Source organism: Archocentrus centrarchus, chromosome 24 (assembly GCF_007364275.1).
Source record: "Archocentrus centrarchus isolate MPI-CPG fArcCen1 chromosome 24, fArcCen1, whole genome shotgun sequence".
Taxonomy (NCBI): Eukaryota; Metazoa; Chordata; class Actinopteri; order Cichliformes; family Cichlidae; genus Archocentrus; species Archocentrus centrarchus.
In genome coordinates, this window is record NC_044369.1 from 9637186 (window position 1) to 9664660 (window position 27475).

The 27475-nt window shown below is 40.6% G+C and overlaps 1 protein-coding gene across 1 annotated transcript; it reads right to left on the reverse strand.

Annotated features, from left to right (window-relative positions):
- Nucleotides 1-3244: 3244 nt before the first annotated feature.
- On the reverse strand, nt 3245-27451 carry fntb (farnesyltransferase, CAAX box, subunit beta). The gene is made up of 12 exons (XM_030721916.1): nt 27081-27451; nt 24538-24602; nt 20156-20228; nt 18292-18383; nt 15102-15248; nt 14249-14332; nt 10225-10311; nt 9986-10115; nt 6566-6698; nt 6042-6153; nt 5809-5923; nt 3245-3678 (listed from the first exon to the last, which is right to left on the reverse strand). Exons 1-12 carry the CDS (start codon nt 27177-27179, stop codon nt 3511-3513), a joined length of 1305 nt encoding a protein of 434 aa, XP_030577776.1. The 5' UTR covers nt 27180-27451; the 3' UTR covers nt 3245-3510.
- Between the last annotated feature and the right edge of the window lie 24 nt (nt 27452-27475).

A 27475-nucleotide genomic window follows, 5' to 3' on the forward strand; every position in this document is an offset into this window, starting at 1 on the left:
TGCAGACACGCTGCACACCGTGCCCAGATAGGCCACGTTTTCAGCTAACAGATCTTTGTGAATCAGCTTGTTGGTTATTTTTGATTCAGCTAAAGAAATGGAAAAAAGCTGTATTTTTGTGACAGGCTGCTAGTAACAAAGTGCCTAAAGACGCGATTTAAAATGGATCCTTTGCTAAATTGTCCTACGTGTACGTGCGACACTGGTTTATTGCTCAAGGTTTAATGATTCATAGGTCAGTGTTAAGTTGCTTAACAAACAAGACTCTTTTGCATCCCTCTAAATTAAATTTAAGCATAACGTGTGATGGAAATACCCGTCAAAAGTGAAATCTACTCCTTTTAAGAAAATGCACTGATGGGAGCTCACAGAGGAAGGTAAAATGAGAAGTGCTTGAGTTTAAGGAATATCATCCAAAAATGAGCCTTTAACCACAAAGTAATTCTTGTTCATTAGTCATTAAATTTTCATTTTTCCATTTCCGGAGTGAGCAGACTTACTGGCGAGGCTGCCAGCTTCGTCATCATCTTCACGTTTACTGCAAGCCCGCTGGACTTCAGCATCAGATGACTTTTTTTTAAATTTTCAATCCTTTATTTTGAAAGGCATTTTAACCATGAACTGTTTCTACAAATAAAAACGGCCTAAGCTGCACTGTGTGCTGAACATTAAAGACAAACTGAATTTAAGATAATTAATCTCTTGAAAGACCTGTAGCCAGACTGGTTTAATAATGGGCTTTCCCCCTCTAACTGCTTTATTGTGCAGATGTAGTGAAATCAGGTTTTTCTGGTTCATGTTTGTCAACTGAATATGTAATAATTCTTCATGTATGAGTTTTTTTTTAACCACATGGTCAGAAGGAGGGAAAAAAAAAAAAAAAAGAAGCTGGGCCAGCTCCTGTTGAGCAGCAGCCAGTGGCCAGCCCACTCAGTTTGTTCATAGTGAATCTTTTATTTAGGTGGATATTTTTTGTTTTTCCCTTTATTTCCTGCTCTCTGAATAAACCACACTCTGGATTTTAGAAATGCCTTCAAGCTGCCCTAAGATCCCAAAATCAAACCATCTGAAATATTTTAATTGCTTTAATATTTCACATTCTTTGCCCTGACGAACACATCCTCACAATTTGTTGACTTGTTTAAGTTCCAAATCTCTCCTCTCTCCCTGTGACACCAGCCCAGTATCCACCTTTGCTTGTCATTCCCAGTTTCTTTAAGTAACTGGGAGTGAACCTTAACTTTATAATACTGCTGTAATAAATCACTTGAAGTGTGAATTGTCTGACTAATCTGTCCCAAAGCTCCAGTTTCTAAGTGAGGCTCCAACTACTTAGATGAGAAAGACTAAACCTAAACATATTTGTGTATAATTTTATTCTATTTTTGTAAATTCATTTAATTAAAAATTTTGATCACCTTTATCTGAAGGCTAAACATTAAGAAACAGGATTTCTCCCCAATAGCTGAAGACCAACTAAATCAAGAGAGTAAATAATATGTTGCACCCTTAAACGTTTTAAGTTCTAAGTAGCTGTCAGTACTTTGTCTCCATTTGTCCGGTAATCAGTAGCAGAGTCGCACTTCTTTCAAGGTCATCATTTGTGTTCTTTTAATTTCCCAACACAAACACCTGGTTAAGATCTACTGAATCCTGATTTGCTGGGCTGTAAGTTAAATTATACTGAGTCTCAAAGGGGTGGAAAAATGTCAGTATACATTCACCAGTCCCACCAGGTTAGACCACCTTTTTGCTTTCAGAATGATCTTAATTCTTTGTGGCATAAACTCATCGAAGTGCTGCAAACATATTGGCACAATCATCACAGGTGCTGCACATCCATGATGCAAATCAGCTGTTTTATTGGACTGAGATGTGGCACCTGCGGAGGCCATTTGGTTACAGTGAACTCATGTTCAGGAAACCAGTTTGGGCTGATTTGAGCTTTGTGGGATGGTATCCTGCTGGAAGCAGCCATCAGAAGATGAGTAAACTGTGGTCATAAAGGGATGGACAACAATACTCAGGTAGGCTGTGGCATTAAACAATGCTCAGTTTAAGAGGCCCAGAGTGTGCCCAGAAACATGAAATTCTGACCTTAGCATTTCAATGTTGCAGCAGGAATCGAGACTCGTCAGACCAGGTGATGTTTTTCCAATCTTCTGTATAAATATGATCAGCCTGTGTGAATTGTAGCCTCAGTTTCCTGCTGGTAGTTGACAGGAGTGGCACCCAGTGTGGTCTTCTGCTGCTGTAGCCCCTCTGCATACCTTAACTGGCATCAACAAGGCATTTTCACCTGGAGAAATGCTGCTCACTGCATTTTTTTATTTTATTTATTTTTTCCCCTTTTTGGACCAGTTTTAAAACCTAGAGATGGCTGTGTGGGAAAATCTATGTAGATTGAACTAGACCAACCTGCCTGGCACCAACCAACTTGGCATGTTTGGTCACTTAAATCACTTTTTAATCCTAATTCTGCAGGTCATCTTGGCTATGTCTACATGTCTAAATGCAGTGAGTCACTGCCATGTAGCTGTTAAATTAGACGTGCTTTAAAAACCAGTTTAACTAGTGTACCTAATGAAGTGGTCAGTGAGTGCATGAACCTAATGCCAAAGACGCTTCAAACCCAGAAAAAACACCAGACTTAACCCCAGTGTCCTCAACGAAAAAACCCCCAAACTGTAGACAAACTGAGTGCATTTTTCAAATCGAGCATCTGCTCAGTATTCTGGGCTTCGTGCGTCTGCTGCCCTCTGCCTTTTCTAAAGCTGTTGCTGACATTGATTTGCAGGTGCTTCTTTCGTAGACCTGCTGTGTTTATCAGACCTGAAACACTGGGGGCAGCATGGTGGTGTGGTGGCTAGCACTACTGCCTCACAGAATAACATCTAGAAGGCCTGGGTTCAATTCCACTTTGGCCCCAGGCCCCTCTCTGGGGCCAAAGTGTGTGTGTGTGTGTGTGTGTGTGTGTGTGTGTGTGTGTGTGTGTGTGTGTGTGTGTGTGTGTGTGTGTGTGTGTGTGTGGAGTTTGCATATTCTCCCCATGTCTGCGTGGGTTTCCCCCCACAGTCCAAAGACATGCACTTACTGGGGTTAGGTTAATTGGCTACTCTAAATTGCCTGTAAGTGTGAGTGATTGTCTCTCTGTGTGGATGGATGGAAATTTACCAATCACAGTCACATTCTACCACCACCACGAGAAGAGCTCTGAGAGCATTTATTAACTAGCTGAAAAGTTATAAAGTTTCTCCTTTATTTCAGAGAATCAAAACATTAGGCAATGCAAGCAAAAAAAAAAAAAAAAAATTCAGCTGAAAGTGAGGCTGCCCACACAAAATCGTTGACCTTTATTTGGGCAAACTTCAGCCCTCGTCTGTGGCGAGGGTCGACCATCCCGCTGGCTCTTGGGCTCGTCCACAAAAGACCTGACTGCCGCTTCCCGGCTCGGACGAGATCCCAAGTTGGCTGACTTTTATGCACAGTGACGCTTCTGCTTAAGACTAACTAGGGCTGCAGGTTGGCTGATGAGGAGGCAGCAGCGGCGTCTGACGGTCTGTCTTCACCGGAGGCTCCTGGCTGCCTGTTGACCTCGGGGACGGGCAGCCGGTGAAAGTGCTGCAGGGCCTGAGCCACCTTCTCTGGACAGATGTTGTAAACTGGATGAGTTGGAGCCTAAAAAGTTAGAAGAAATAAAAACAGGCTTGTGAAATATTTATTTTGTCACAGTGTGTCTTTTTCATATCCTATTACACAGCATGTAGCTGCAGCGACCCAGTTTCTCCACAGATGTGGGTGGAATTAGAATTTCACTATTACTGATACTGTTTTAACATTTTTCATATCACTGGAAGCGGCTGCTGCTATCCCCTGAGACTGTTTCATTGATTTATCTGAGAACTGCACGCTATAAAGGAATCCATTTATTTGCACTGGACTCTGAACCGAAAATGCCATTAACAGGCAGCAGTTCAGTCACTTTAGGAGTAAAGTTTGAACCTGGCTGCCGATTTAATCTGAGAGCCGATATGCAGATGCATGCACAGGGGGCAGACTTACTGTAAGCAGCTGTCAGTGCCAGTAATGCAACAGGAAACAGGAAAACAAAACCAAAACCAACTGCCGAGGCCTTCATGTGCAACCACACGTGCCATTTGTCATTTCAAAAGCTTCATTTATTTTTTTTTTTGTAAACCACACCCATTGTACAGCATCTTTAAGAGCTTCTCATTTTATACCTCGCTCATATTAAACCTGACTGTACTCACTCACATCAAGAAGTACAGGAAGAGTGTTGTGCCTTTTTGACTCTTCTTGCAGGTGTGTGCAGATAAAACCATGGCCGATAAAAGAAAACAAGTGGTTTAATTATTTACTGCATGGTGATAAAATTAAAGGGTGCACAAAAAACAGTTAAGCTTAAAGGGACAGGCCACCCCAAAACCGAAAACTGCCCAAAAGAAAAAGTAAGCAAACATGCAACCTTGTTGAGCAGTTTCATGCAGGAGCTGTTCTTTCCAGCCACCCTATCACTGCGCATAAAGAAGCTTCCTTGTACCTGTGAAGAGCAGCTTGTTTTTGTGACAGCGTGACAGGACATAAACGTTAGTATCTGGGCTGTATTGTTAGTTACATGCATGCAGCTTTTTGGTTGGTATGTCAGTTTTTGATGCAGACAGGTCCTGGGTAAAACAGACCAGATCGTGTTCTATTTTAACTGAAACAACCCAATTAGCTGCAGACTTAATGGTGACATTTTTCTACCAGGGCTGACACAGACTTTTATGGACGAATAATGCCATATGCCATCAAAAATCTATGTATTCAGCAGTTACAGTTTTAGATTTAAAAAACATGATTCTTAATGTCCTTAAACTGTCTGCTCAGGTGTTAATCATGCTCCAAACTATAATAAACTGCACTAACTCTGGGAGAACTTAGTTACTGCGCTAACCTAAGAGGTTTTTGGAAAAAGCTCCTTTTTTGTAAAAACGTGTGAATATTATACGATGTGTTTCAGTTAAACAGGTGTTACAGTTTCCTGTCTATGGCTCTGCTACGGTCTGAATGACCAAAACGTTATGATCAAATGGTGAGCTGGAGAGTCCGTGTAGATGTCTGCTGATTTTTTTTTTTTTTTTTTTGTGATCACGCAGACTCATCTGTGGAGGCCTACGTCATAATGCACCAAGTGCGCTTTGCTCTCCTTTTGTGGCTCTGCAAAAGGAGCCATGTTGTTGATGTGGCCACAAATCCTCTGCATCCCACCTCTACAGAGAGCACCAGGATACGCCAGTTGCGCTGTTCTGCTTCGGCTGCTATATCTGTGCATTTCAGGCTTTTTCTGTTCATGTGCTTCACCCACTGCATCCGTTCACGATGCTGTTAACGACACGAGATCGGGTCCAGCCTGAGAGCAGTTGCAGTGATCTCTGGTGGGAATGTGAGCCTCTGCTCTAAGCCAACATGCATTTTCCAGTCCCGGGCAGTATCCAAGAGTGCAGCTTCCACTCTTGCAGATTTATTTGCTAGATGCTGCCCTGCTCTCACAAAAGGAAAGGTGTTGACAAGTCAAGGGATGGCATTCGTGGTAATTCTACTTCCTACCAGGATGACCGGCAGGTACAACGTGTAAATGATGGATGCAAAGCTCTGAGTACTGAATATCTATTCTAACTCTGACCAAAACAGTAACGTGATGATAACGCTTAACAGTTGCCAAAGTCTCAGATTTTTTTTTTTTTTTTTTTTAAATCTACTGCCACAAAACTGTTCCCAATATTAATCGATTTCTTTCATCCTCACCAATCTATTCTCCTCCTTCCCAAGGATCAGCTCATGATGGTGGTCCATGTTCCCAAAGTGCTGTGCTATGGAGAGGCCACTGAGGCAGTAACACGTGTGGTAAAAATCTCTGGACCTGGATACAACAAGACAATAAAACAGAGCAGTGATGTAAAAATGTTACACATGAATAAAGCTGTATGATTGTGTAGACTGTGTGTGCGTGTGTCTGCGCGCGTATGTGTGGTACTGACTTGCCAGGCTTGTCCAGAAGGCCTCCTGTTGGGTTCTGACAGCACAGGAGGATGTACTCCTGCAAGGCCTGCTGCTCAAACATCCACCGCTGCCGGCTCAGCGCCAACTCTCCTGAGCAAACACACGGTTCAGTCACTAGACGGAAAAATCACGGCGATCCCGCAGAAACATTCAGACCTCATTTTCAACATAAAAATACTTATAAAAAAAAAAAAAAAAAGCTTAAGTTTTTGGTGAAAAACTGGTAAAACTTGAAAAATATCTGATATCTGTATCGCACTGATAATTATTCAGAGAAACTGAAGTTAATGAAGACTTACCACGATTTTAATTTCAAAGAATTCTGACCAAAAATCACATTGTTGAATATAAGTTCAGGCAACACAATTGTTCTCATGCTAGCTGGAAAGGTCATTATATCGAGCTGACTTTGAAGAATAAAAGCAGAAGTGATCTGCTTGATGCTTGAGACCTTTCATTTTTTAAATGCTTTGAGAGTTTGGGGTCAAAAATGCAAAGGCACCTTCGTTGTATAAGGCTCTGTGGAGTAGAGGCAAGAGTCCAGCTTGCCAGAAAGAGTAGCAGCCGTCCACCAGTTTATTGCAGCGGCCTTGGAAACCTCCCTCGAATCGCATCTGTCTGCTGATCACCCACCTCTGAGGAGGAGAGGCAACAAACACACATTTAAATCTAATAATAAACTGTATAATAATTTAAACACACACACACAAGCATGTTATAATGTGTTTGCATCCCTTTGACTGAGAGGAATCACATGTATATGAGAGCTGAAACCTCACAGGTAAAAGCAGACCAAACGGGATGAAGGAAATTCTGTACTAATATTTTCAGAATGGGAAAGAATTAGAAATACTGCTGCTGTGGAAACTGCTAACAGGTACACATCCAGTCTGCTCCGCCTGGACTGAGTAATCATGGGATATTGGATTTAATACCAGCTGCACTCCAGTCCACCGGAGGAAGAGGAAGGAGGGAGCGTCAGCTTATTAGCAAGGAGTCATTATGTTTGCTAGAGAACCTCCTTTTTTTTTTTTTTTTTTTTAACTGTGTTTCAGTAAAGAAAGGAGGCACAGAGATGGAGGTCCACTGTAACCATGTAAAACAAAGCAAAAGCAACTCATCTTGGCCTTTAAACATTTTAGACTCAAAAATAAGCTGGTTATTTATTTGTTCAATCCAAATAAAATGGGTTTCCTCACAGATGATTCAAACATGCTACCGCTCAGTTTGATTTAGCTTTAATTTGACTGCAGCTGAGGGCTCAAACAATGGCTAAAAATATTAAACTTTGCTTTGCTGCAGTGCTGGAGATGATTGAAACAGTGGCCTTGTTTAAGCTATAAAGTGTTCAGAGTGCCAAACTGGGGCACTAACTGTAACATGTTAATCTAATTAACATGTTACAGTAATCACAGCTTTCTGTAACAAAATTCATTTCTAATCACACAATTATGTTATTACTTGCATTCATTAAGACTTGTGCTACAAGCAACTGGCTTCAGTTCGTGGTGATGGAGGCGAAAAGTAGTAGCATACACTAAAACAAAGGTCTTGTGTGTGTCCTCATTAGGATAGGGGTTTGTGTTTGTGTGTGGGACTGTAGCCAAAGGTTTATATTGTTAACTGGCATTCTTTAATAATGGGCAATAATGTCTCAGGCCATGTTACTAGTAACACAAAAGTAATGAAAGTAGTAGTGCCCTTTTCCCTCCAGTGTTGCTTATCCAGAGTCATTGGGGCAGCAGTCTAAGCAGAGACATCCAGACATCCCTCTCCCCAGCCACCTCCTCTAGCTATTCCGCGGGGACACCAAGGCATTCCAGCCAAGAGATTTAATCTCTCCAGCATGCCCGGGGTCTGCTCGGGGGCCTCCTCCCTGTATGGCATGCTGGAACATATCACCTAGGACCTCGATTCGGAGGAGTAGCGGCTGTACTCTGAGCCCTTCCTGAATGAACAACCACCTCATTCTATCTCTAAAGGAGAGCCCAGACACCCTACAGAAGGTGGGGGGGAGGGGGTCGGTTTAATTTTTTCAGTCAGTATCCAGAGCTTGTGGCCACAGGTAGGAGCAGAAATGTAGATCAATGTATTTAATTTACTTTCACGTTCAGTTCTCTCTTCACCACAAACCCGTCCAGTGTCCACATCACTGCTGACACCACACCTCCTTCCTTCACTCACCGGAGACCCGGAGAAATTTAAATTCAACTCTCTCCGACCTGGAGTGGGCTTTTTCAACTCCTGTATGCCCTCAGACTCGGAGGTGCTAATTCTCATTCCTGCCACTTCACACTCAGCTGCAAACTGCAGAGACAATTTTTATTATTAGCAATATTAAAAAACTATACAAGTTGAATTTTACTTAAAGCTCACACTAATATCTGCAAACCTTTGTTTATTAAAAAAAAAAAAAAAAAAAGCAATTTACCTTATATACAGTTTGTATTTTTCACCTGGTTGTGCGCACCCCACCTGCAGTGGTCCTGCAGTGGTCCTGCTCACCCCAGTTTGAGAAGCAGATAAACTAGTTATTTATGTGCTGGGGCTAAACTGTCCTCTTGCTACAGAGGTGCCATTTCTGTCTCAAATAAAACAGCTGCCACTCAGAATATGACAGTTGGAAAATTTCGATCTTTCAAACTGATCTCATAAGTAAATTTCATTTTTATTTCTCTTCATTCACAGCTTTGTGAATTCCCAATGAGAACCTAAACTGTGCTCACCACAAGATCATTAACAATTAAACCATGAGGTAAATCAATGTGAATCCCTTCTCAGTGTTAATGATTCATGCAATCTCTCACAGATGATATGAGTCGAGTTGTGCAGGGGACGTAAAGCAAGTGAGTCTCACTGCTGTGGAAACTGTCCACTTGGTTTCAAGTTACAACCTTTGCTGACTCTCTGCCCCCAGTCGGAGCCATATGTTGGGTGTCTCTGAGGGACGTACGGTGACACACAACACCTCAGTGCGCTCTGCTGACCTGTGGTTTAGGCTGGGTGTTGGGTGAAAATGACTGTAAGGTTGTTTAAAGGTGGAGGGCCTTTTTAGCAGCCTGCAAGCATGAGTGAAAACAGGTTTTTTGGACAGTTACATGCAAATGTCATCACACGGTATTTGAATAAGTGCTAAGAGATGGTGACGCCAAGGATTTTAGAAGTTCAACAACAACAAAACAAAAAAAAAAAAATGATGCAGCCCAGCCTTCTGGTGACAGGTTTATCACTTCTCAGGATGACCTTAAGCTTCGTGTCAGCGAGCATCTGTTCTGCTGCAGATTCCCTGAGCATGACTCAAAAGCTCAACCTGCATCAAAGCTAAAGGGCGGCTGCTCTGAGCCGCTCACTGCTAAGGAAGAAGGAAAATGAAAACTTCCCTGAGGGGATAAACAAAGCATCCCAACGGTCACAACACAAAAAAACTTATGTAAACCTTGACCTCCAGTACGCTCCAAGCATAACTACGTACGCAGATGTTTATTCTGCAGTACAGAAATTATTACTGAATACACGGAAGTGTAGGAAAACCGTTACTCTAAAGAAGCCAAAAAAAGGACTATTAGCAGTTTTAGTGCATTCAGGAAGCATGCAGGTCGTTAAGTTGCTGTTGTGTAAAGAAGACAGCTTAACAATAAACCTGATGAGCCTGAAGCAGATCAGATTAATAATGATCAAGTAGGGGAAGAACAGACAGACATACAGAAATTTCCCCAATTTTTGTTTTTTTCCTTTATAGTGGGCGACAACATTTTATTTTTATCACTGTGGTCCCTCACAGAACTGAGCAGCCATAAAAACTTTAGCACAACGCCTCTGTTGTGACTGACACTGATAGCATCTTTTATTCTGCTGTAGAGACTCGGGCTGAGTACGTGAGGTTATAATCAAGAGGAAAAGAGGGGGAAGGGGATGTGCTCACCAACAAGGCTTTGAGATCCAGCATGTGTTCGTTTCCCAGGATAACAAGAGCGGCTGTACCACAGAACGTGTAACCGCCGTGCGCCTCCAAACCTGGTACTCCACTTAGACCACCCTCCCAGTTCTGACACCTAGAAATCATTTACACATGAAGAAAAAAAAATGGATTTTGGAGAAACAGAGGGGAAAAAAGTGTCTTTAATAATTTACTCATGGACTGCTGTGGTCCATTTGTCGTACCTGAGAATCCAGCTGGTTGTGCCCTCAAACAGTTTAGGTGTGAGGATGTTTGTGAGCGATGCCACAGAAGCTGCACAATATGCACTCCTATAAAAGGGGGAAAAAAAACAGGCTGATAAAGATCAAGAAAAAGATGAGGGGGAGCAGGAAGTCTGCTCGTGCTAAACATTATCTTACTGTATTCACAGGCTGCCAGCAGACTAAACATAAACAAACATCAATTTGTCATTTATGTTCCACTGCTGTTCACTCAGAGCCATTTTCTGTTACATGTTTTGTTTTCCCACAATGTCAAGGCTTTAAGAAATCATAACTTACCCAGATTTCAAGGACAATGTTAATTTATGTTTAGTATTGTCAATGAATTCCTTGAAAAGACCAGGTACTGGCTGTGTATCTAAAACCTGCTTATTCCTTGGTGGCATTATTGTAGGGCCTTTATATTAAAGGATAACTGTTGATCTGATTTGGTGCTATATAAATAGAACTGAATCGTCTTCTATGCCAGGAAAGACCTTAAACCAGTTTAGTTAAAGGGACGAGTGACTTCTTTCTGTTTTGATGTCACGAGGTTTCTTGATAACAATAGGATAAATTTAGGATTATCCTTTGAAAAATTAAAAAAAAAAATGGCAGGATTTCTAGTAAGTCATACATTTACCTGCATACAAGTGGAGGTAAATGTTAAGCACCCTGGGGTGACTGCTATTGTGATTTTGTGCTATATGAATAAAACTGAATTGTTCAAAAATAGTAAAATAGCATCGTGCTTTAGAGGATGACCCTTTATTATATTTTTTGTCTTTTTAACCAATCCTATAAAGGGTATGAACGAACAATGGCATCTCATAATAGATTCCAACTAATATTTGTGACCAGGGCACCTAAGCCCATATCTCATGTCCGAACCACCTAAACTGGCTCCTTTCAGTGTGGAGGAGTAGCGGCCCAGTATGAGCCCCTCTTGAACGACACCCTCTCTCTAAAGGAGAGGCCAGCCACCCTTCGGAGAAAGCTAATTTCCACTGCTTCTATCTGTGATTTCGTTCTAGGTGAGGATAGGGACGTAGATCAACCTGTAAATCAACAGTTTAGCTTTTACACAGCTCTCCCTTTTGCACCACGGACTGGTACAGCATCTGCATCACTGCAGCCGCAGCTCCAATCTGTCAATCTCCCACTCCCCTCTTCACTCACTTGTAAACAAGATCCCGAGATACTTAGACTCCTCCACTTGGGGCAGCAACTCGTCCCTGACCTGGAGTGGGCACTCTGCAGATGAATAGCTTCTCCAAGTCCACAAAGCAAATGCAGACTGGATAGACACACGCACACTCGAATATCCTTGAGAGGATAAAAAGCTGGTACAGCGCTCTGTGACCACTCCAGGGGCCCTGCTACCAAGGAGTTGTTTAACTGCCTCAGTGACCTCGGTTGACGTCAGCAGCACCCCACCCGCATTATACACTGTGTGAGTAGAGCACCGCTTTCCCTCCTGAGCCATCTGACAGTTAGCCAAAATCCCTTTGAGGAAACCCAAAAATCTTTTTCCATGGCCTCACCGAACTCCTTCCACACCCGAGTTTTTTCTTTAGCCACTGCCCAAGCTGCGTTTCACTTGGCCTGCCAGTACCCATCAGCTGCCTCCAAAGTCCCACAGGCTAACCAGGCCTGATGGCTCCCTTCACCTCCAGTGTCCACCATCTGGTTCGAGGATCACCACCATGACAGGCACCAACCACCTGCAGCTCCATGTGGTGGCCTCAACAATGGAGGTGTGGAACCTGGTCCCTTTAGACTCAATGTCCTCAGCCTCCTCATGTGGGAGTTGAAGATCTTGCAGACTGGGGCCTCTGCCAGGCATTTCCAGGACACTCTCACACTACGTTTAGGCACGCTGGATCTGTCCAGCATCCTCCCCCACCACCTGATCCAAATCACCACCAGGTGGTGAGCAGTTCAGCTCCTCTCTTCACACAAGTGTCTAGAACATACGGCCATCTGATGATACGATTACAAAATCGATCATCAACCTGCAACCTAGGTGCGTCCTGATGCCACGTGCACTTATGGATATCCTTTCAAACACGATGTTCGTTATGGACAAACTAATTTAGATAGGGTCAGATCAGAGAGGCTGTTCCTCCCAATCACGCCCCTCCAGGTCTCACTGTCATTGCCCACGTGACCATTGATGGAGCACATGTACAAAGTGTGTAGAAGAACTTTGTAGATGTGTTTTATTATTAATATTTCTACACAAAACATGTTCAATAAAACATGTCTGTATTACAGAGTCAACAGTTCATCTGTATTTTGGTGTTAAAATAATACTAACATACTGTGATATATAAAACGTCAAGTTTTAAAAAATGTTTTTTTTGGAACACTAAAACAAAGATGTAAGAATTAACAGATAAGGACTGTATAAATAAATGAAAATTAATTATTATGACTGTTTAAACTTTTTAAATGTCTCAAACTACAGCTGAGCTCTGTAGTTTAGTTTTAGCAAATATTACAACAGTATACACTCAAGGGCCACTTCATTAGGTACACTTGTTCACCTGCTCATTAATGCAAATATCTAATCAGCCAAACACATGGCAGCAGCCCAGCGCGTATAGGCATGTAGACATGGTCAAGATGACCTGCTGAAGTTCAAAATGAGCATCAGAATAGGGAAGAGAGGTGATTTACGTGACACTGAAGGCAGCATGGTTTTTGGTTCCCGACAGGCTGCGCTGAGTATTTCACAAACTGCTGTTCTACTGGGATTTTCCTACACAACCATCTCAAGGGTTTACAGAGAATGGTCTGAAAACGAGAAAATATCCAGTGGTATCCATTATTATCAGTCACCACTGTTTAATCACCACCTGAGTCCCAGGTCCCAGACCATGTCCATCCCTTTATAACCACAGTCTACCCATCTTCTGATGACTGCTTCCAGCAGGATAACATACCATATCACAAAACTCAGATTATCATACTCAAATAGCCTCCACAGTCACCAGATCTCAATCCAGTAGAGCACCTTTGGGATGTGGTGGAATCTATGTTCCTAGCACCTTGCTGTATCTATGCCACAAGGAATTAAGGCAGTTCTGAAGGCAAAAGGAGACCCACCTGGTATTAGCATGGTGTACCTAATGAAGTGTTTCCCCTTCAGAGTATAAGACCTTTTAGGGGTAATACTTTAAAAAAATACATTTAGTGTTGCTAGTAAACGGAAATCCAATTTCCATGTTTATGGTAATTAAGTTAAATGTGTTTTTTTTTAAATTGATCTACCATATAGCAGAGATGATTAAGCTACATCAGACTTATAGCATGAAACAGGAGTTACATGAGTGAGGTAATTAGATCTTTTCATAACACTGTATATCAGCAGACTCACAGAGAAATAAACAGTGTCTCTCAGAAAATCCTAAAAACCTTTCAAAACAAGGATAAGTTTGGTGACAGTTTGGAGAAACATGAATCAAAGGGGTTTATCAGAAACTGATTAGCAAAACCTGCCTCAGAAAAATACAGTTTCAGTAATACATAGTGGCAGCTTGATGCTAATTGGCAGGCAACAGATATCACGCTCCTCTGAGAATGAAAAAGTAACTTCTGAAGTTCTTTGTTCAAAGAAAAACAGAATCTCAAATCTGCTTCCGGGGCGGGGGGGGGGGGGGGGGGCAGCCCCACATAGCAGACTCAAAAGACAGAAACAAACACACATAAATCCACTCTTATATAAGAGAGGCGTGCCTATTTTATCCGCTTCCCCTTAATACTAAAGAAAAATACAGGAGCATAAAAATACAAAGAAAAATGTGATATAGGGGAAGTTAGTCTTTAAAAATGGCCCACTTATTTACTACGATGTACTGTGATTAACAATATGGATACCAAATATGCTCTTAATTAATAATTAATGGCTATGTGGAGTTCCCTGTGTGGTACAAAGCAAATTCTGAAACACAACAGAAAACAGACGGATAGAGGAAGGAAATTTTATCTTCTGGGATCTCACCTGACATCCACCTCCCCACCAATGTGCATGACAAAGGAGCCATCTGGCTGCTTCACTGACCACAGGAAATCTAGCAGCTTCTCCCTGGAGAAGGTCAAAACAGAAGGGAGAGAAGGGTTGATTACAAACTAGAGGAGGAGATGCAGTTCATGATGTAACGAGGAGGAGGAGGAGAGGTAGACGAAGTGAGGAATCAGAGGAGAACGAGGGCAGGGGGTGGAAGAGTAACTGCTGCAAATTTAATAAAGCACTAATGCAAAGTCAACACCCACTGTCTAAATCTGCATCTAAATCTGCATCACTGCAAAGAAACAGGAGCTGCTGTAAACATGAGCAACTTCACCGTTCACTCGTGTAAACACCATCTCTAAATGCTCTTATAATTAGCTGCTGCTTAAATAACATTAGCATGATCTATATCTGCAACATGCCCCTGCGACTGTAAGAAAATCTGTTATTATGGTTTTAGCATAGCAGGAAAATTCGATCATACGCCAAGGAATTTAAAAGCATAAATTATGAATTCAATTATAGTCTCTGTTAGAGAGCATGAATAAAAAGACTCATCTAATAAGATGAGAGACGCACTGTAAAACATGTAACTGCTAGTTTATTTCCATCTGCATTCCATGGTCAAGTGGACACAGCATTCCATAGGCTATACAATACAATAAATATTCAAGATAGCATTATAAAAAATATAAATCAGGGAATGTCAAACATAAGGTTTTTAAGAAAAAAAAATGAAATAGTAAGCAAAAACAAACTGAACTACTAAAACTGAAACTTTTCTGTGTTTGGCATGTTGTAATTTTAACCACCGAAGCAGCACACTGCATGATCGTGACTATACCTGTCTATAACATTATAGGCCTCGTCTGTGCCGATGATGCAGAGGGCGTTGACAGCAGCGTAGGTGGGTGCAAGGTGGGCGTGTTGCCCAGGTCCCCCTGCAAACCCCCCTGTTGGGCTTTGACAGCGTGCCAGAAACTGACACACACTGGAGAGAACAGAATAAGAGGTTAGAAATTATTTATTTATTTAATGTACACAGTGATAACCATAAAGAGCAGCTGAATGGCGCTCCATACATATCAGCATATTGTTTCTAATATACAGAACTGTTTAATCCCCTGAAAATTAAACAGTAGTGATAACGCATGAGTTACCTTCTTTTTCTTTATCAGTGCAATCAGCGACTTAGTTTCTACACTGCATGCCGCCTCACAGCTCTGTTGGCAAATTCCTGATGTCTTGTTCGGTTACTTAAAGCTCTGTAGGATGAGTTTCCGTGATGCTCAGGGTAACGTTTGGGTTGAACTCCTTAATTAGCAGGTAATGTAGCTGCACTGGTGGCTAAATAGTCTACATGCACCGATCAGCTGTAACATTAAAAACCACTGGCTTTAGAGTCAAACAATTATGTGCCACCCACCCAACTTAACCTATTGCTGCAGACCAAGCAAACCCCCAAAGGCATACCCCAACAGGCCAATGCAAAAACGGCTCAGGAAAAGCTCAAGAAAAACAAAAGGATCCAGTGGAACATCTGGATCCACAAGGTCCTGCATGTTTGCACAGATTTATTCGACTTTTGATGTTCACATCCTCCAGGTTATACTAAATATTGACAAAAATGCTGGAAAAATGAATAGCGCTTCAATCCAAACACAACTTCTAAATATGATCATTATTAAGGCCAATATTTGTGGCATTTGATTCAGTGAAAAACTGCTTATTTTGGCTTATTGTTTAACATTCAAGTGACCAAATGGAGTTACAGCCATATCATTATATGCTCTAATTACATATCTTTAATCATACAAACATTTACCACTAATAATTTGTCAATGTACTTCTCCTATACCTTTTCATACTTTTCATGCCATTTGTGCGGCATAGAGATTGTTTTTTTTTTAAAAACATTACAGGCTTAATTTTTATCATAATTTAACTAACTTCTGCTCTAAGACCTAGAGTAGAACGATTTACTGCTGCAGAAACCTTGAGGCAAATGCTTAATGCCCAAAGTGACAATGAAAAGCACAAATGAAGGTGAGTTCAAGTTCTTTTTGCACAGAAATTATTAGAAACCATAATTACTTGCATTAGTACATTTTTAGAATATAAAACATGCAGTATAAGTAAAAACACACAAAAAAACCCCTTCCTGCATAAAATACAATGGGGTCACAAATGACTCCAGTTGACTATCTGAGGGTTAAGTTATCCTGTCTACTACAGATTCCACAAAGTATAACTTCATATGAAAGAAGATGCTTAAAACAATATACGGACAAAAAAAAGTTTCTTTTGCTGTTCAAAAACGAATGCATTTCTTTATTTCACCTGATTTGAACAAGTCAATTTTCCTACACGCTACTCAGACAATAGTTTCAGTTTACTAAATCATCAGAGCCTCTATTCTCCATCTCAGACCTGCAGAAGCTTGACAGGTTATAAAATGCGCTCCACTAAACTATTTCAATTTAGCTGACGTGTCACACAACATAGACCATCCCAACCACGGCTCCCTTTCTTTCCAGCCTCCACGAACCACGCTGCTTCTCTCACAAATGTCCTCTTCATCCTCTGCCACGGAGCGAAATAATAAAACTGTAAGGGTGTCTTGAGCCAAGTGAGTTGGAAGGGAAGCCCACATTAATTTTGACCAACCAGTCTGGTGCCAATACTGACCTGAGAACAGTGTACACTTCATGGGACAGAGAAAGCAATCTCTTGTAGGTTGCATTGTTATAGATCCTTGAACAGGGCCAGTGTTTTTGTGTGTGTGAGCACAAAGGCATCACGTTGGCACCGGGCAGTGCCAGCCGGTGTGCTGGCACGCCTCACAGTTATAATGAGAGCGTGGGCTGGCAGCCTGGACTTGCTGCATGGTTTGCAGAGTGCTACTTTTGACTGGCAGTAATTTAGTCAAATGACATTTTGGTGGCAGCGAGAGCAACTGTGTTTGAAGCCATGTCTGCATAAGCATGTTTAAAAATACCCCTGCCTATCGTGCACGATGCCGTCATCACTTTTAATCACACTTATCAGGCATAATAACTCTTGGAAAAAACCTTCATCTCACTGCTTCAAATGCCAAAACCACAACTTTTTATTACTGCAAGTTTTAGATTACAGAGGATAAGTTAAATTTCTTAAATTTAGCTATGGAAACACGGGCAAGGAACAATTTAACAGCAAAGCCCTGTCCAACGCTGAAGCTGGGCAGGAAAAATAAGCAGTTTTATTGGTTATTATATGGTAATTTAACCATTTCATTTTTTTAGTAAAACATCTTTCATCTCTTACCACTTCTTCTGGTTGTGTTTTATAAAATTTTGAATTGTGTACTAGGAAGATATCCAGATGAGAGGAGATAAGGTTCATAGTAATACTGCTAAAAGTAAGAAGGTTTTTTTTCAGGGCACATATTCTGTGAAACCCCTGTCCTTTAAATATAAAAAAAAAACAACAAGTGCAACACACAAGGCTGCATATTTAATGGTTCAGTCACACTAGGGTTATAAAAGGATGGCAATCTCATTGCAACTAGGAAAAATTGGTGGCTGCCCAGTGATTGCCCAGTGCCAGGCTGAGGTACTGTGCCCCGCCCCGGTTGTTGGTTCTGTAACGAGAACCACCCCGTCCATTACCGCTGTCCTGTGAATTTTTTCTGGCTAGAACCCTGCACAAAGCCAAAGACTACCACAGTCATCAGGGATTTTGTATGGAAATCCTTAAAAAAGAAACCAAAATGAAATAAGTAAAGCTAGCATATCATAAGTCTACCACACCCACATGCAGTCATGTGAAAGAAGCAAGGGTGGTGGGGTGTCGGTGGGTGGCATCTCCGAAGAGTGGGTGAAGATTGCAAAGTGAACATCGAACAGTAATTTTTTGTGCCCATATTTTTGCATTGCAGCAATGCCTGGTTTGCTGTAATAATTATGAGAACTATGCAAAAGCAATAAATAATAAAATTCTTTGGCAGTGCACAGGCATTATTTGGCTCCATTTAGTTGTAGTGTGTGACTCACTCTGAGGCGACAGCAGAAGGAATGGGCTCCTCTAGTAACTCCAGACTGTGAAGAATCCAGAAGCAAAGCCATGGTCGGCTAGCATCCAGACACTACTCGCACAGACACACACATACACACACATATTACATGATCAAATGGGCATCAGATGACCGATTATAGCAATAAATGAGATTGTGAGATCAATCTGTCGGAGGCACAGATGAGGGAAAAACAAGTCTGCCAGACAGAGAAGAGGCAAAGGAGGAAAATGATGGGAATGAGCCACACAAAAACTCATCACACCACTCATTTTCTACTATTGGTAAATGGACTTTATGATTATGTCTGCCATGTATTATACAAATAATAGTTATGTGATTCTTTTTGTGCCGATTATATTAGATAAAATCCAAACTTTCTTTTCTTTAACACGTGCACACTTTACACAAATTGGTTGTTGGTCAGCTTTTGTGTGTCCAAAGGAAGCACCAGTGAAATAATGAAGCCCAATCAGTAAGTTACTGAGCTGAGAAAGAGGAGGACCACAAATGCTTTGTCTCTTTTTCTTCTGGCTACAGTAACAAATAGCACACATACTTTTTTTTTTTTTAAAAAAAGGTGACTTTCCCAGGGGGCAGGCAGGCATATTTTTTGGCCAAATGAAAATTGCAGCATTTCTATTTATAATCAGAGGGAAACAATCAGGCATTTTTTCCAGAGGCAATGAGAGCTACTGTCCTACCATTCAACATTAAATATACAGTCACCAGCCACTTTGTTAGGATACACACTCAACTGCTCGCTAACAGAAATATCTGATCAGTCAAGCAATGAATGCGGCATGGTTGTTTGTGCCAGATGGGCTGGTCTGAGCATTTCAGAAACTGCTGATCTACTGGGATTTTCCCACACAATCATCTCCAGGGCTTACAGAGAATGGTCCAAACAAAAAGAAAATATTCAGTGAGGGACAATTCTCTGGGCAAAAATGCCTTGCTGATGTTAGAGGTCAGAGGAGAATGGCCAGACTGCTTTGAGCTGACAGTAGTGCGACCATTCTAGGAAGGCAACAGTAACTCAAATAACCACTTGCTATAACCCAGGTATGCTGAAGAGCATCTCTGAATGCACGACATGTTGAGTCTTGAGGCAGATGTGCTACAATAGCAGAAGACCACACTGGGTGCCACTTCTGTCAGCTAAGAACAGGAAAATGAGGGTGCAGTTTGCAAAATCTCACCAAATTTTTACAAAAGATTGGAAAAAAAGTTGCCTGGTCCAATGAGCCCAGATTTATTCTCAGACATTCAAATGGTAAAGTCAGAATGTGGCATAAAAAAACACGAAAGCATGGATCCATCTGGCCTTGTATCAGTTCAGGCTGGTGGTGGTAATGGTGTAATGGTGTGGGGGATATTTTCTTGGCACACTTTGGGCCCTTTAGTACCAACTGAGCATTGTGTAAATGCCACAGCCTACCTGAGTATTGTTGCTGACCATTACCACAGTGTGCCCATCTTCTGATGGCTGTTTCCAGCAGGATAACAAGTCATGTCACGAAGCTCAAAAAATCATCTCAAACTGGTTTTTGAACATGACAATGTTCTTTATCCAATAGAGCACCTTTGGGATGTGGTGGAACAGGAGATTCGGATGATAGATGTGCAGCAACTGTGTGAGGCTATCGTGTCGATATGGATTAAAATCTCTATGGGTTTTTTCCTGCACCTTTTTGAATCAGTGCAACACAGAATTAAGTCAGCTCTGAAGGCAAAAGGAGTCTAACCTGGTACGAGCAAGATGTACCTAATAAAGTGGCTGATGGGTGTTAAAAAATATCTACATCATAATCTGCGTGTTCCTTATTAGAAATTTACTGTACCTCATAAGCATCTGATAAATGACGTAAGCCCTTCTTGAGATACTGGTAGTGTTGTTCGCGCAACAACGTCGGCCTGAAAAACAAACACAGCACACAAAGTTCAAACAGCTTCGGAAAAACAAACAAAAAAAAAACAACAACAACAACAGCAACAACAACAACCACCAAAACAAAGCAAGAAGAACTCCAGGAGCAAAAACCTCTGACAGGACAGCTCATTCTCTGTGCAGTATTTACTTTGAAGGGAATAGTATTGTATTTTGTATATATTAATTTCGGTTTCTTTGTTCTTTTTAAATGTACTTTAAAAAGTTTGAAGCGCAGTAAAAACAAGTGCAAAGTGCTTTTTGCACTTGCCCTGTTGAAACCCATTTTAATGTACTTATCATTTTGACTATTATTACTTTTTTTTTTATTTATGTGGATATAGTACCTGTGTAGCATTCTTTGCATTTAGTAAAATTTGTGAAAAAAGTTTATTTTTCTGAAAGAAAGAAAGAAAGAAAGAAAGAAAGAAAGAAAGAAAGAAAGAAAGAAAGAAAGAAAGATTCACTTTTTTTATCACTTTTGTTCTCCAAACATTTGTATCCTCAAGTTCTAACAAGTAATTTAAAAAATTCTTTTGTGTGTCAAAAATTAATTATTCACCAGGTAGCCCAATATCTGAGAAACAGATAAATAAAATTTCTACATACGGGTGTGAGATCAAACCCTGTGTTATTTATTCACTCGTGTTTTAGATATTCAGAGCCTCGGCAGTCTAATTAGTGCCTCCTGTGTATTTCCTTCCTTATATTTTATTCACTTTCTATTAGGAGAGCTTTGAGGCCTGTCCTCGTTAAGAACAATAAAGAAGAAAGAAACCAAATCCAGGCAAACCAAAACATCACTTTAGCCTTTTAAGTTTCAAAGAATTTCTCAACAAAACTGGTAAAAAATAAAGCCCAAAAATAACAAAACTGAAAGATAATATATTGTGTTAATCACTGTTATTTCTGCATTGTTTGAGGATTTTTATGTGGACAGTTTTGTGCATATAAAAATACGAGGGACTAGAAGCACAAACCAGCCATTAAAGCTGTGGTATGTGATACTGGTCCACGCTGTGTTGTCCCTATAAATATAAACATGGAATTAAATTGTAGGTAGAACTATACAAAAACGTACGTTACATAGGGCAATAAGGCAAAAATAAATAAATAAAGATAAAACTATGGATTAAAACATAAATATAATGAAAGGATAGGAGAAATAAATTAAAATTGAATTCACAGATGCAATGTTTTTACAGCAGAGTATACACTAAGCATGAAAAGTTAAAAAAAAATAAAAATCTTAACATGATACAGACAGGTATATACTGTTGTGTATCAATGAGGTAAGTAGATCAGTAAGTATTATAGTCCACATTTTTGTGATCATAGAGAAGTCGATACACAAACTCTGGATATGAGCAAATGAAACACATAAAAGATAAGAGCCTTAGTCACAGGCTGCTCCTTTCAACATTTTAAATTGTACCTGTTATGTTCATTTCCAGCACCATATTTTTATTCTTGGACTGGTAGCTGTAGATGATTCACAGTTTAAAATCATTATTCATTTTATTTTGGGCTTCTCAGCTCCTCCTCTGTCTAAAAAAAAAAAAAAAAAGTCATTTTAGCATCTCTGTCTTTAAAGCATCAACCAGGAGCCTTAAATGACAAGTGCTCTGTTCACACCCACAGCTGTGGACCTCAGATGACCATACTAAGGACATCCACTCTCTCTGACACCATACAGAGCCAAGAGTAGAAGAAACTGCCAGTAAACATGTTTGAAGCAGTCTGAAGTCTGCGCTTTGGACTCACTTACACATATGCTGACCTCATTACTTGAAACCTTGACCATGTTTCATATGAGCATCCACCACTGTAACAGCACACGACAAAGTAAGGAAACAAATATTTAATCTCTGAACATCTGAATGAAAATTTAATCTGCAGCTCCTCATACACACGTCTATGACTATATTATCTGCATCGATAACAAGTGATGCCCACCCACTCCAATTCTCTGCTTGCCCTTTCCACACAGCGTTTGCTACACCTGTTATAATATGCGCTTTCTACCAACACAGGGTGAGTCACAGATCACTATCTGACAGGAGCGGAGGTCCATGTCTAAAAGCCGGTCTGCCCACCACACCAAATGAACACTCAACCCACTCTTTCAAATGCTGAGAGCATACCAGACTACGAGTATACAAAATTAAACCTAAAATGGCCACAACAGGAGCACAACAAACATAAAAAAAAACAAGAAAGAAAGAGCAAATTAACAAAAAAAATCTAAATGAACAGACAAAAAGAACAAATGAGCAAATCAACAAAAAAAGAAATAAATAGAAGAGCGCAAGAAACAAGTCATGAAAGAATAAAGTGAATGAACTAAGGAAAGAATGAAGAAGAAAGAAAGGAGAGAAAAATGAAAGAATAAAGCACAAAAAGAAAAACCAAAAGAAATGAACAAAAAGCAAAAGAAAAACAAACGCACAAATGAATATGAAAAAAAAAGACAAACGAAAGAAAAAAGATATGAAAAAGAAAAATAAATGAATAAAGGAAAAACAAAAGAAGATAAAAAAACTAAAAAAAGAAAAATGAAAGACAAAACAAAGAAAGCACAAAAAGAAAGAAAAAGATCAAACAAGCAAATTACAAAAAAAAAAAACAATGAATGAAAAAACTAAAACAATGGAACAAAAGACAAAAGAAAACAAAGGCACCACAGATACGCATATTTAGATATTTATTTCAGAGTGCATAAAGATTTCTGGCATTGAGTTTAGGTTTCTCGAGCCAGCGAACTCAAAGCAATTGCCAAACTCGAGTTGTCGTACACCCCTCAGAACATTTCTGTGAGAGCTTGCAGCTGTGGGTCTCTTTACCAAAGGACCCGACGGCTAAACCTTCAAATCGCTCCTCAGAGCGTATTCCCACAGAAGACTTACTTCTTTTACCCATCAGATCATTCACACTGTTTGTTCACTGGCTTTTATGCCATGTTTTCTTTGTTGTTGTTTTAAATGATGAACTTATTTTTTCTTTTTATTATGACACATTTTATTATGTTCTGTAATGCACTTTGTAACTATATTTCAAAAAGTGTATCTAAAAGCTTAAATCTTGCCTTCTATCTGTGGGAGGTCGAGTCTGGGTCAAAGCCGAGAAAAAAATGATTGCATGTAAAAGCAGGACCTCGACTGATTAATACCACTGATTCTCTAGTAGTATCAAAATGCATCTCTCCATTGGCTGCAGTACCGCTGACATTCACATCTAGCAGTTGTCATAGAAATGAGATGAGTCACCTCATTGAGAAGCGACGACAGCTGATAGCAGAAGCAAACTACGTGGGCTGATCTACACGCCGCTTAGATAACAGCCATCGTGCATCACAGCGCAGCCTTCGCTAATAGCAAACAAACAGCAGGTGTTTGCAATTTAAAAAAATAACAGCCACAGCCAATGAGCAGTGTTCCTGCAAATGCCTCATAATGGCTGTTCATGTAGTCCCCTTTATGAGAGCCTGATGAATGGGTAACTATCGTTGCTCTGGCTGCACAACGTCTGACCTATTTGTCAGCATGTATCTGAAAATGCACACATCTCTGGAGTCAACTCTATATGTCATAACCACTTTTGAGACACACTGAAAAGAGAGCAGGCCAATTTAGTGTCCTGGTTTCAGGTAATGATTGTAACGATGTAGGGAAAGAGTTCCATGTCTTAAAAAGGGGAACGCAACATCATTCTGAGGCTTTCACAAAGGTAAAGAGACAGGGCCGTTTTACTTTTCTGTTTCAGAAGAGTCAACTGCGAAGAACTCGTGTTGTACAATACTGTAACTTTTTCACCATCCTGTCTTCTTACTTTTCAAACATCAACATTACCCATAAATTATAGTTTGGGATGCACTGAAAACTGATATGAACTGACATTTACCTTGCTGTCTGCCACTGGCCTATTGGCAAATAAAGTGACAATCACTGACGGCAGTGTTTATCTGTTACGTTTCACAGTCCCTATATCTGGGATCCACTTTCATCACTTTATATGATGGAATCTGTGATTATACAAATATACTGCAGTGTGAAGAAGGACTTAAAATTGTTATTTATTATGACAATTTCTTTGTTCCCATGGCACAAAAACACCACAATAACAACATTAACATGTCAGGGGAATTTGCAGCTTAATTAGACAGCCAAATCTGAAGGCAGTGTTTGGTATATGAAGTGAGGAGAATGAGGCACATCACATGTGTATCAGGCTCAAGCTGTCTGCTTGAACTAGTTCACAGCATATATTCTACAACACACTGACACTGCATATACTTACTGTGGTAAGCTGTGTATTTGCTTGTAAACACTGATGACTTCTTCAATGGATTTTTCCACCTTTTTCTAGTAAAAGAGGAAAAAGCAGCATGCAATCAGTTGTTATGAAACTCATTTTAAGATAAGTATAAGAAAAATCCTCCTTAAAAATCTGTAGTAGCATCAGCCCCAAGATAATCCAGAAAAGGTGTAAACATGTACATGGTACCTATTCACTTTAATATAAATGATTTAATTTAATTAATGTGTAAACCCTACTGTGGTGATATACTGCAATACATATGCATTTCTGCTTTTACTGCTGTTTGAACTACAGACTGCCCCCCACAAGGGACAAAAATCATTTAACAAAGGCAACAATATGCAGACCAGAGGGGATTTATGACACGAGGACATCAGCCAATTTTGTTATTACCACCATGTGTATGTTAGCAAATCAGACTCATTCTAAATCATCGGGCTGGAGCTCGCACCCGCTGCCTGCAATCTGCACACAGCCACACCCCCATTTCTCTATACAAGGAAGTGTGTTTACCTGGAGGTGAAGTGGAGAGAGCGGTGAGCGGTGGTGATGTTGTAAGAGACAAGAACATTGTACTCATAAATATACATAGATAAGTGTGTAATTACATCTTCCAACAAATTGATGCGCTCTCATAAACTTAGAATTAATTCATTAAAAATACATAGAAGCAGGTGTTGGTCTGTGGAAGCCACCGTGTTGCCCCGCTGACAGACTGACAGCCTACACTCACTACAGATGAACAGCAGCCAGAGTTTTTGAGTTGACTGTGGATGCTGTACCGATTTGCTGTGGTGAAGAGAGAGCTGAGAGTAAAAGCAAAGCTGTCAATTTTACCAGTCAAGATACGTTCCTACCCTCCCCTATGGTCACAAGTTCTGGGTAGTGACCAAAAGAATGACGTCACAGATAAAAAAGCGGTGGAAATGAGCTTCTCCTGAAGGGTGACTGGGCTCTCCCTTAGAGCCAGAGTGAGGAGCTCGGTCATTTGAGAGGGACTTTGAGTAGAGCTGCTGCCCCTCCACATCGAAAGGAGCCAGTTGAGGTGGTCTGGGCATCTGACAAGCATACCTCCTGGGTGCCTCCTAGGCGAGATCGTCTGAACATGTCCTCAGGAGGCCCCGGGGCAGAACCAGGATTTGCTGGAGAGGTATCATTGGCTGGCTTGGAAACGACTCTGTGTCGCCTCAGATGAGCTGGAAGAGGTGGCCGGCCTGAGGGAACTCTGGGCTTCTTTGCTTAGTCTGCTTACCCTACAACCCGACCCAGTATATGTGGTAGAACATGGACGGACGAACGGACAGATGGATGGATATGACTAATATTATTCAAATATGTTATAGTGTGTACAAAAATGTTTTTATGCACAAACAATAATAGAAACAAGCTGGCCACCCACAGCCATTATGGGGTACAGTCTAAATTTAATGTGTTTGATCTCTCTTAGCTGACTAAAACGTGTTTGTCCTAAAGCGGCTACCATAGCTAGGATTTTGTTTTCTTTAAATGCACTTTATTTTTTTATTATTATAATCCTGAGCAGTTGTGGCTTATGGTGTTTTGAAAAATTCTAAATAATGACCTGAAATGAACTGCAATTATTATTATTAGTAGTAGCAGTAATTTTAAAGTTCAAATTTCCTAAGACAGCAAGGGCCCCATTTGTTCATACATGGTCACCTTTAAATGTGTTCCTAAAGTATGAACAAATTCAGGTACGAAAATATTGATAAATTACTGAATTGTGTGTGAAATGTTCTTAAGCACAAATTTGTGCTTACCCACTGTTAGTAAATGAGGGCCAGTGATTTGACACCCTGGATTTAGATGTGTGCTGCCTGTTGCAGGAGCAGCTGTCCCCCAGGCAGACTCAAGAGAAAGAAATCTTCTGGACTAGAAATAACAATAATACATCAAAGAATAATGTTTTAGTCTTTTTAGACATGAGCAACACTGGCAGCCTGAATCCTGGATGCGTCTTTTTATCAATGCAGTGATGACTTGTGCCTTGACTAAATTGATAAGAAAGAGTTACTGGGTCTGATCTCATGAGACTGCTTTTGTAACTTTGAAGAAAAGTGCCCAGGAAGCCGATATATTCAGGCGCTATCAGAAATTGACGTAAGTTATAAGGTTTTTCAAAATAAAAGCCCTCTCCTGCTTTCATTTTTAATTGGGGATAAACACGCGCGTTTTAATAGTTAAACTTTGTATCGTATCTAGGTTTGACTATTTTAGTTAGTTGGCTAGCAGCTAGCTACATTCAAACTTAATCTCATTAAGGAACAAAGCTAGCCATCCAAAGGCTAAATGGATAAAGCACGGCGAACAAACGCCCGCAAACAAGTTTCTGATTACTCCTTGACTGAAGCCGTCGATATTTCGTAAATAAAATGCATTATGTGTATGTTGCAGTTGAGTTTCTGTACACTTTTCTACACCCAGAGTGGAGAGCCGCACGTTAGCATTAGCCACATTACCTAAAAAAAAAAAAAAAGAAAAGCTAACGCTCCTCCGCTTACCTGCTCCACAGAAGTCACCGTCTCCACCCCATCATCCACAAACATTTCTGCCGAATGCTGCTCACTGAAACACCGCAGAGGCGTGCGTATGCCATCCATGGTGGAAAAGGGACTCCTTATCTGCGAGGATGCCGGGACTTAAGAGATAATTTTGTCGCCGCTGGTTTGTTTTGATAGTTCACTCACTTTCACTGGACTCCGCTCGCTTCCTGTTGGGCGGAAACTGCGTGCATTACCGTTACGGTGTCTCCAAGGGAACAAACCTCTTTGGTTCCGTTTCATTCACGAGAAAATGTACAGAAACACGCCGTGCTGCGCGGAAAAGTGGTTGACAAATTTTAACATGATAACAGAGTGTTTATGAGTGTATTTATTTTGACAGTTGATGCCCAGTT